The sequence below is a fragment of the Lolium rigidum genome, unplaced genomic scaffold, assembly GCF_022539505.1.
Source record: "Lolium rigidum isolate FL_2022 unplaced genomic scaffold, APGP_CSIRO_Lrig_0.1 contig_1215_1, whole genome shotgun sequence".
Taxonomy (NCBI): Eukaryota; Viridiplantae; Streptophyta; class Magnoliopsida; order Poales; family Poaceae; genus Lolium; species Lolium rigidum.
Genome location: NW_025899820.1, coordinates 364,167 through 374,182, shown reverse-complemented (window position 1 = coordinate 374,182; position 10,016 = coordinate 364,167). Strand labels below are relative to the sequence as shown.

General features: G+C 42.1%; 1 protein-coding gene across 1 annotated transcript; it reads right to left on the bottom strand.

Annotated features, from left to right (window-relative positions):
* Nucleotides 1-2,954: 2,954 nt before the first annotated feature.
* On the bottom strand, nt 2,955-5,930 carry LOC124680302 (calreticulin-like). The gene is made up of 13 exons (XM_047215373.1): nt 5,763-5,930; nt 5,410-5,517; nt 5,111-5,303; nt 4,764-5,022; nt 4,616-4,672; nt 4,385-4,432; nt 4,205-4,291; nt 4,056-4,113; nt 3,865-3,932; nt 3,673-3,768; nt 3,541-3,588; nt 3,400-3,444; nt 2,955-3,302 (listed from the first exon to the last, which is right to left on the bottom strand). Exons 1-13 carry the CDS (start codon nt 5,869-5,871, stop codon nt 3,153-3,155), a joined length of 1,326 nt encoding a protein of 441 aa, XP_047071329.1. The 5' UTR covers nt 5,872-5,930; the 3' UTR covers nt 2,955-3,152.
* Nucleotides 5,931-10,016: the final 4,086 nt, after the last annotated feature.

Sequence of the window (10,016 nt, the reverse complement as noted above, 5' to 3'; positions counted from 1 at the left end):
GCCTCAAATTGTATTACACATGTATGCACTTGAGAGTGAATTACTTACTTACAGGGGATTTCTTATATCAGAAATGCACATCATATTAATAGCTAAGTGGAGAAACTTAATATGTGAAATGACATATCCATAAAACCGACAAATAGACTAGTAAATGATAAAGTTCATATATGCAAACTAAAGGAGTTGTACTGTGTTCTTTACCCCATGGTACAGAGGTATGTGTATCAGATGTTCCAACAACTTCGACATACACATTCTATCGGTTGTCCAATTGTGCTTGTTTGTGTTAATCTGCTATACTGCTACATGAAGTAGTTGTTCAAGCAACTTTAACACATTGACAACAATGCATGCCATGAATGACTTAGCTTCGCCAATTGTCTCCTTTTGTTCATATCGAGTATCTTGTTAGGGACATGAAAATGTCAACAATTAAGATCAGTGCACAATATTATTGAAAAGGACTCACCAACTCAGGAGTTATATGATGCTGCAGATAAGGAAGTTAGAGAACTGCCTAGTGTTCTTACCTAGTACTCCAAAAGCATATTAACAAAGCTAAATCTTCATATCTAAATTTGAAATGCCTATCAGATTGAGAGATAATTGTGTTGTGAGCAAACTCACGGACATAAAAATATGAACTGTAATACAATTTATTTCTACTAACCTAAACTTTTAAGAAATGGCCGAGCAATGAGGGTCCAAAGTTTATCGAGTGCACTGCAACAGTTTTAAAGACAATTTAAACACATATAGTTGAGGCTAGGGATGTGTAAACGGGATAAAAGTGGGATAAAGGGATCTCACTTTTACACCTCTACTTTAGAATGTCTATACTCTAAAGTAAGTAGAGGTGTAAAATTAGGATCCCACGTCCCACTTGTCCCAACTACATATCTGTTCTTGTGGTATGTTGCTTCAAAGCTAACATTTCCATCAAAGTTGATTCAAAGCATATATAATTTCCATCATTTCCATCTGCACTGAAGCGAGTTGCATTGAAAGAAACAAAGGTAAAAAATTAGAGAGCAACACGTAGTAAAGAGAATCATCTGAAATATTAAAAAAAAAATTAAAGAACAACAATAAACAATAAAAGACTAAATAGTTTCTTGATTGCAAGGTACCTAGTATTTCCATCATCTTCTCCTGTTAAAAGTTTGCACGCACAGCTACAATAAAACTTAAAAATCACCTAGGACCAACATTTCCTGATCAGTGGGTGCGCCGTACTCCAGGCAGTTAACATTTCATTGTACATATTAAATAATTATTTTTGTCATTTTTAGTCTACAAATATTTTGAAGTAAAACAATATTGTAAGGCAATCAAATCACTTAGCTTCAATTCCAATTATCAGTGAAGAAATTGGCAACAGAGAAGGAATACAATCACATTAAATGTCTCCAAGAATGTACCTAAGAAGCTCAAAGCAAAAAATAGGATCCCTGTGTGGTGATTCTTGCCACAAACGTGCAACATGTCTCACCGTTATTGATCTGAAGATATGAAGGCAAGCATAAACGGACATCGATGCTGTCATGCTTGGTAGCAGATTGGTGTAGCAGACGTCCAACCATCATCATCTTGAGGAACATACTGAAGAACGATAAGCTGCAATAGGATCAAAAATACATCACTTTCTCAAATCATGGTAGATCACTCAGTACTTCACCGTAAGATATTATTTTGAGGATGAGTTGTGCAGCGGCATCTAAGTCAAGACATCCTCGCGAGGAGTGGAGATATCCAAATCCATCTTGGTTTAAAGACCAATAAACGAACTCACTGGCTGCACAACCACAATGAACAAGAAACCTACAAGTTTCTAACCTTTAATCGAGTGAATAAGAGTAACTCAAATAGTATAGTCGGTTGTTGGCTATAAGCAAGATGCTATATCATCTACACTCAACATGTAGCTAACTATAATAATTGGCTATAAAAATGTATTACTTTTATAATGACCCATCTTTTATTCACACAATTTGCCTACGAGCACGTGTTAGAGCTAGCTCTTACATAAGAGTCCACTTCTCCAACTAAACACAAATATACTATTTTAATCCTTGTAGCCAGCTGACTAAGGTTTATTATACTTGCTCTAAGACCCCAAGTGATCACACCCAACAGCAATCAGTAACTCTACGCCTTTCAATAAGCTAACCCTTGAATGAAGCCCATCGATTTCCTCATCTAGATTGTCATGCACTGGGTCGATCCGTGACTGGATCTCATCCGAGCTCGTCATGTTCGTGCGAACCAAAAAAAACATAAGCCTCACTTAGAATTTTGTTGAAGATGTTATAAAGTTGACTTGCACAACACAATATTAAGAAGGTCAATTTTTATTTGTCTTCGCCCCTCCCCCATCCAATTCCGCCGGCACCGATGATCTTGCCCGCCAACCTGCATCCTATTTCGCCACCGCCGCAGGAAACCCTAGCGCTCGGCTGGCGTGCCATGTTCGTCGCGCCCCGGCTGAACGCGGCGGCGGAATCGCCACACATGCGCCACCGGCTCATATACCTTATATGCCTACTACGAATGATTGGTTCGAATCATACCACTCCCTTTTATATGCCTACTACGAATGATTGGTTCGAATCATACCACTCATGCATACACATCCAAAGTTGCAAAAGAAGATGAATAAAACATTGGAGATGCAAAAGATGAGGCTGAAGACGATGAGGATTGAATGTTGAATTCTCATTTTATCTGTATGCACTTTATTTGTCATGAACTCTTTTGAACTATGTCATGGATTTGAAATATGTTATGTTGAGTTATTGGTTTAGTTGAATGTGTTTCAAATTGGTATTTGAGATATTGTTCTATGGTGATCAAGCATCAAACATGTCACGCCTGCATTTAAACGCTGATATCAGTCGCCAGCGTCACACGTAAAAGTTTTTTAGGGCATGGCTTTTTTAGGCCTTTTGAAGTTGCTCAAGGGCCACTATTTTCTCATTTCACTCGTATGAGGGTAAAAGACAAATTACAATATCCAAGATTGCATAACTTACTTTCTTTCAGAATTAATGTTCTTCTAATGAATGGGAAATCTCTACTGCTGTTCCCAGAGGAAAATTTGAATACAATCTCGGTAATTTGACTAATTAACTCTCCAAACACCGCATTATCTAAAGCTCATCCTTCTTCTGGGAAGCATCATTGCTAATTTCCTCCACCTTCTCGTCGGTCGACACCTGCTGCGGCTTAACAGCAGAGTCATCCTTGGTCTCCACGTCGCTGCCAGTATCGATGTCTGCATCATCATCATCCTCCTCGTCCTGCCGTAGGTGAGAGAACATCATTTTGTGTTAAGATGATAGAAGTTTATATTAAGGTAAAACACAATCATGACATCTTATTTGATTTGAAGCTTACATCTGACGCATCGTCTTTTTCATCATCCGTGGCGTTCGCGGATTCCTGTCAATGATGATACATCAACTTGTTAGTATACTAAATACATCTTACAAGGCCATAAAGTGCAAGTGTGATTCTGAAGAGAAGATGTTTGCATACCTCCTCGAGCTTCTTCTTCTCAGCCTCGTCAAAGGCAGCCTTCTCAGCCTGCAAAAAGTCATGGCTTAGTTCTGTACAGCCAGACGTTAAAACGAAACAAAACTGAAAATGTTTGATCGTAAGACAGCATACATCTTTGTGCTTGCCCCAGGTCTCCTCTGCCAACTTCTTAGCGTACTCAGCGTCATCCGTGATCAGGATGTTGTCGAACAGAGTTCCTGATTTAACCTAGTGTTGGTCAAAGAAGAAATCAATATTACATACTTGCATAAATAAATTCAGAAAAATGTCAGCAATGTGTCAGAGTTTTATGCTATTACTAACCTGCCACAGCTCAATGCCAATGTGCTTCAGGCTGTCAAACGAGTAGATGTAAGGATCATCCTTGAACTCTGCCCAAACAAAGAAGAAATTGTGTATGAGCTTTGATGTTTCACTGAATTAGTTGAGCAGAAAAGATAACTGGGCAGCAGTTAGTCTGAATGTATAGCAGCCGCTAGGTAAGCTCAGGTTACCTGGGTTATCGATCAAAGGTGCCTTCCACTTGCCTTTGAAGTTTGGGTTCTTAATTTTCTGAATGCGGAGATCTCATGTCAGATTTATTTATGCACATTGCTGCTTCTCTAGAACAGCTGAATATCTAGTCCTACTGTCATAGTTATACCTTTTGCGTCCATGGTCCCTTATACTCAGGGTTTGGAATGGTTGGGGCTGTCCATTCACCATCTTCCTCCTCATCCCAGTCCTCAGGCTGCCATAGGCATTAATCAACGTGAGAAATTTAACAGCTGGAGGTAACAGAACAGAGAGTAATACGGTTCAGAGAATGGAGAAATAGGCACACCTTGGTCGCATCAGGATCAGTTACTTCCTTGGGAATGTCATCATAACCCTGCAAAGAACAGTCAAGAGTAAGACAAGAAACAAGTTTCAATACCTACTGTTGTTAACGTAGTATTAGCCATATTGCATTTGGAGTTTTAGCCAAATACTGTGCCATTTGTCAGAGATTGATACCCATTCTACGACAACAACATCGTCATATAAGTTGTGTACCAACGGAAGAAAAATCTACCTCTGGCTTCTTGTCCTCAGGATCAGGAATGTATTCGTTGTCCTCCCAGTCTTCTGGCTGCAACCATCAGCACACACCAATTAATTACCTCTGACAAAAACAGAGCAACCATGGCTGCTCACTCAGAGAAGAAATGTCTGAACCTCACCTTCTTAGCCTCAGGGTCCCTAATCTTCTTGGCAGGGAGAATGTCCCAGTCATCATAGACGCTGCCAGTTTGCTTCTCTACGTTGTCGATGAGAATGCTGTATGTGGCATCAGGGCGGAGGACGAAGGTGTACACGTGCGTCAGCTGGTCCGTCTCGCAGGGCACCTCCTTCTTGATCAGATTGTTCTTGCCGTACTTGGTGAGGATGGCGTGCACCTTCTTGGTGCTGTACCCGCAGATATCCGGTCCAAACATGATGCTGCAATTGTCATAAGGTATTGGTGATCAACCGACCAACCGATCCAAGATGGGTTATACACGAACAAGAAACTGTGACAAGGATGAACCTGTAGGGGGTCTCGCCACCGAACTTCTTCTGGTCAACGTCGCCGCCGAGCAGCTTGACGTAGCCGCCGCCGCAGTCGAGCTTCTGCTCGTGCTTGACGGAGAACTGCAGCACCAGGGTCTTGTCCTTGTTGCTGAACTCCGGGTACTGCGCCGAGATGGCGTAGAACCTGTAGTCCTCCGAGGTCTGGATGCCTGCGCACGGTTGCAGAAATAACGTACTCATCAGTATAGGCCGGACAGAACAGAGCATAACAAATTCAGCAACACTGACAAAAACAGAAATATTATGATCGATTACCTTTGTCTTGCGCATCTCCGCTCCAGTTGCCGGAGGTGTGGCTCCATTCACCGGCCGTGCCGTCCTCCTTCTTCCACTCGGATTTTACCCAGCGATCTTCCCACCCATCTGCTTGTCAGGCACAATTCGCGGTTCAGATTTCAGACAAAACTAATGACCAAATGGAAGATGCATTTGCCGAGAGAACGATGAATACGTGAAAACACACGGTAGATCACACTAGATCGATCCCATGCGTTGGGAACGTACGCGCAAAAAATGGCCAGATCGATCCCAACAGAATCAGGATTGACGCGCACTGATCGACTGGATCTAGAGCGCGATAAGAGAGAGGTTTAGATCGGGAGGCTCACCGTCGAACTTCTCCTGGAAGAAGACCTCGCCGGCGACGGCCGACACGAGCACGAGCGCGACCAGGGCGACGGCCGCGGCGGAGGACGACGACCTCGCGAGGACCGCCATCACCGGCGACGGCGAGACAACAGCCACCGCTCTACCCGAAGCTTCTAGAACCCTGGGAGCCCAGATCTCACGCCAGAAACCTTCAGATCGATGGATGGATAGCGAGCTCGAAACGCGCCTTTAATAAGGAGTGGGGTTGTTGAGGTGACCTGACGTGAGCACGCTATCTCACTGACAGAGTGGACCGGGGCCGGTGACTGTGCGCGCGCTTGCACACGTGGCACCGGTTGCACGCGGGGACAGCGAATGGGTGCCCGCCGCGTGGAAAAAGCGACGTGTTTCCGGCACCCGTGAGGCGAATGGTACGTGGGGGATGGCTTCGCCTTGGACATGTCGATGGCTTTGACCGGCGCGGCGCCTCGCTGCAGCTGGGGCCCGCAGAAGTTGGACCCGCATGTCAGACATATCTTTGGGCCGCGATCATTGGACAAAAACTCAGTGTGTTTTTTTAAGCAACCAGTAGAGTATAAGCGTTTTGAGCAGTTAATTAAACTCATAAAGGTGCTTTCAGATTCATTGTCTAAATATGACATAGAACTATTGGTTAATCCTATGTAAAATATGTGCATTAAAATTCAATCTCTAAGGCCAAAGGCCATGTTTAGTTCCATAGACACATCTTCTAAATCTTTCATGTATGGTTTTATAAGTAATTCTCCCTCCAATTGTTTAGACGAAAATATTATTTCCCTAAGGTGGCTTAATTTTTCTATTGAACCAAACATCTGTACAAATACAGCTTTAATATTAAACCAAGAGCTAATTTAACCATTTTAATACCCAATCTAATGCTTTTCCACCAAGTGAATAGGGAAAAGGTTTAAATTTGATTAAATCGTTGTTGGCATTACTCATTTTCAAGGTTTTGCATCCATCTTTGATTTTTTTAGGTGTACCATAGGATCTTCTTTTGGTTTTCCTGAGAATCGATCTTCATAAAGAATAATCATTATTGAGGGTCGATTTCAAAGGGCTCTATAGGAAACTCATCTTTTTGAGGGAAATTTCTAACACTAAAAGACCAAAAAAATATTTTCCCCATGGTTTGCAAGAAGTAAGATTAAACTAACTTTTATTTCTCTGTGTGTGTAAATAGTAAAAAGAAAGTAAAAAATGGTACTGGAAGTCGAAAAACAAGGGGGAGAAGGAAAACGAGAGGCAAACCCAAATAAAGTGAAAAAGACGCAAAAAACAACACAAAAGTAAATTGCTTTGTAAATACAAAGGAAAAGAAAAGCTCAGAGGATTGCAGCCTCCCCAAGCTTAGGCGTTTGCACCAGGTGGAAGAAGATGGTGCCAAAAAATGTTCTAGTAGTTGTTGTGGAGTTCGTTGTGCTCCCAACTTGGTGATGATGCAGCTATGGATGTAGCTCTTGCAATTCGCCGACAACAACGCTAGAAAATGATCTTGATGCTGACAACTCAGTGTGTACCTACCAACTCGTTGGGACTCCAAGTGCAGAGTGTTGTAGCAAGCGTATTTTCCTCACAAAGGCGGCTCGAGGGTTTATGTCGAACTCTCATGGAATTGCCGAATAACTTCTCTCATTTTCCTCTTCAAACAATCTACATAAAAAATTATAATGTCTTGTGTCCCCAACTCTACCGTGTGGTTGTCAAGAACAAGGTTTCGTGTAAGTAAAATAAACTTGTAATAAATAAATAATAGTAAAAACAATATATAAGTAGGCAATAAAGTAAAGCACAATATAGCCATTGCCGGTAAGCCTCGCCGGACTCGCAAGAGATAGAGTAGTAGGAATCCCACTTATCTTGTAGTTAAGCTTTTCAATATTGAACTTTGATGACGCATAGAGCACACGCCCGTTGGGAACCCAAGTGGAAGGTGTGATGCGTACATCGGCAAGTTTCCCTCAGTAAGAAACCAAGGTTTATCGAACCAGTAGGAGTCAAGGATCACGTGAAGGTCGTTGGTGACGGAGTGTAGTGCGGTGCAACACCAGGGATTCCGGCGCCAACGTGGAACCTGCACAACAAAATCAAAGTACTTTGCCCCAACGTAGCAGTGAGGTTGTCAATCTCACCGGCTTGTCGTAAACAAAAGATTAGATGTATAGTGTGGATGATGATGATTGTTTGCGAAGAACGAGTAAAGAACAATTGCAGTAGATTGTATTTCGGATGTAAAGAATTGGACCGGGGTCCACAGCTCACTAGTGGTGTCTCTCCCATAAGATAAACAGATGTTGGGTGAACAAATTACAGTTGGGCAATTGACAAATAAAGAAGGCATAACAATGCACATACATATATCATGATGAGTACTATGAGATTTAATCGAGGCATTACGACAAAGTACATAGACCGCTATCCAAGCATGCATCTATGCCTACAAAGTCTACCTTCAGAGTTATCATCCGAACCCCTCCAGTATTAAGTTGCAAACAACAGACAATTGCATTAAGTATGGTGCGTAATGTAATCAACACAAATATCCTTAGACAAAGCATTGATGTTTTATCCCTAGTGGCAACAAGACATCCACAACCTTAGAACTTTTTGTCACCGTCCCAGCATTTAATGGAGGCATGAACCCACTATCGAGCATAAATACTCCCTCTTGGAGTCACAAGTATCAACTTGGCCAGAGCCTCTACTAGCAACGGAGAGCATGCAAGAACATAAACAACATATATGATAGATTGATAATCAACTTGACATAGTATTCAATATTCATCGGATCCCAACAAACACAACATGTAGGATTACAAATATATGATCTTGATCATGATAGGCAGCTCACAAGATCTAACATGATAGCACAATGAGGAGAAGACAACCATCTAGCTATCGCTATGGACCCATAGTCCAGGGGTGGACTACTCACACATCGATCCGGAGGCGATCATGGCGATGAAGAGACCTCCGGGAGATGATTCCCCTCTCCGGCAGGGTGCCGGAGGCGATCTCCCGAATCCCCCGAGATGGGATTGGCGGCGGCGGCGTCTCTGGAAGGTTTTCCGTATCGTGGCTCTCGGTACTGGGGTATTCGCGACGAAGGCTTTAAGTAGGCGGAAGGGCAGGTCAGGAGGTGTCACAGGGGACCCACACGCTAGGGCCGCGCGGGCCCCCTCTAGGCCGCGCCGCCCTAGTGTGGCGGCGCCCCGTGGCCCCACTTCGTATCTCCTCCAGTATTCTGGAAGCTTCGTGGAAAAATAAGCCTCTGGGTGTTGATTTCGTCCAATTCCGAGAATATTTCCTTACTAGGATTTCTGAAACCAAAAACAGCATAAAACAACAACTGGCTCTTCGGCATCTCGTCAATAGGTTAGTGCCGGAAAATGTATAATAATGACATATAATGTGTATAAAACATGTGAGTATCATCATAAAAGTAGCATGGAACATAAGAAATTATAGATACGTTTGAGACGTATCAAGCATCCCCAAGCTTAGTTCCTACTCGCCCTCGAGTAGGTAAACGATAACAAAGATAATTTCTGAAGTGAAATGCTATCATAATCTTGATCATACTATTGTAAAGCATATGAGATGAATGCAGCGATTCGAAACAATGGCAAAGACAATGAGTAAACAAATGAATCATATAGCAAAGACTTTTCACGAATAATACTTTCAAGACAAGCATCAATAAGACTTGCATCAGAGTTACTCATAAAGCAATAAATTCTTAGTAGAAAGCTTTGAAACAACACAAAGGAAGATATAAGTTTCAGCGGTTGCTTTCAACTTCAAAATGTATATCTCATGGATAATTGGCAACACAAAGTAATATAACAAGTGCAATATGTAAACATGTAAGAATCAATGCACACAGTTGATACAAGTGTTTGCTTCTGAGATAGAAAGAATAGGTGAACTGACTCAACAATAAAGTAGAAGAAAGGCCCTTCGCAGAGGGAAGCATGGATTACTATTTTTGTGCTAGAGCTTTTCATTTTGAAAACATAGAAACAATTTTGTCAATGGTAGTAATAAAGCATATGTGTTATGTATAAGACATCCTATAAGTTGCAAGCTTCATGCATAGTATACCAATAGTGCTCGCACCTTGTCCTAATTAGCTTGGATTAACACGGATTATCATTGCATAGCATATGTTTCAACCAAGTGTCACAAAGGGGTACCTCTATGCCGCCTGTACAAAGGTCTAAGGAGAAAGT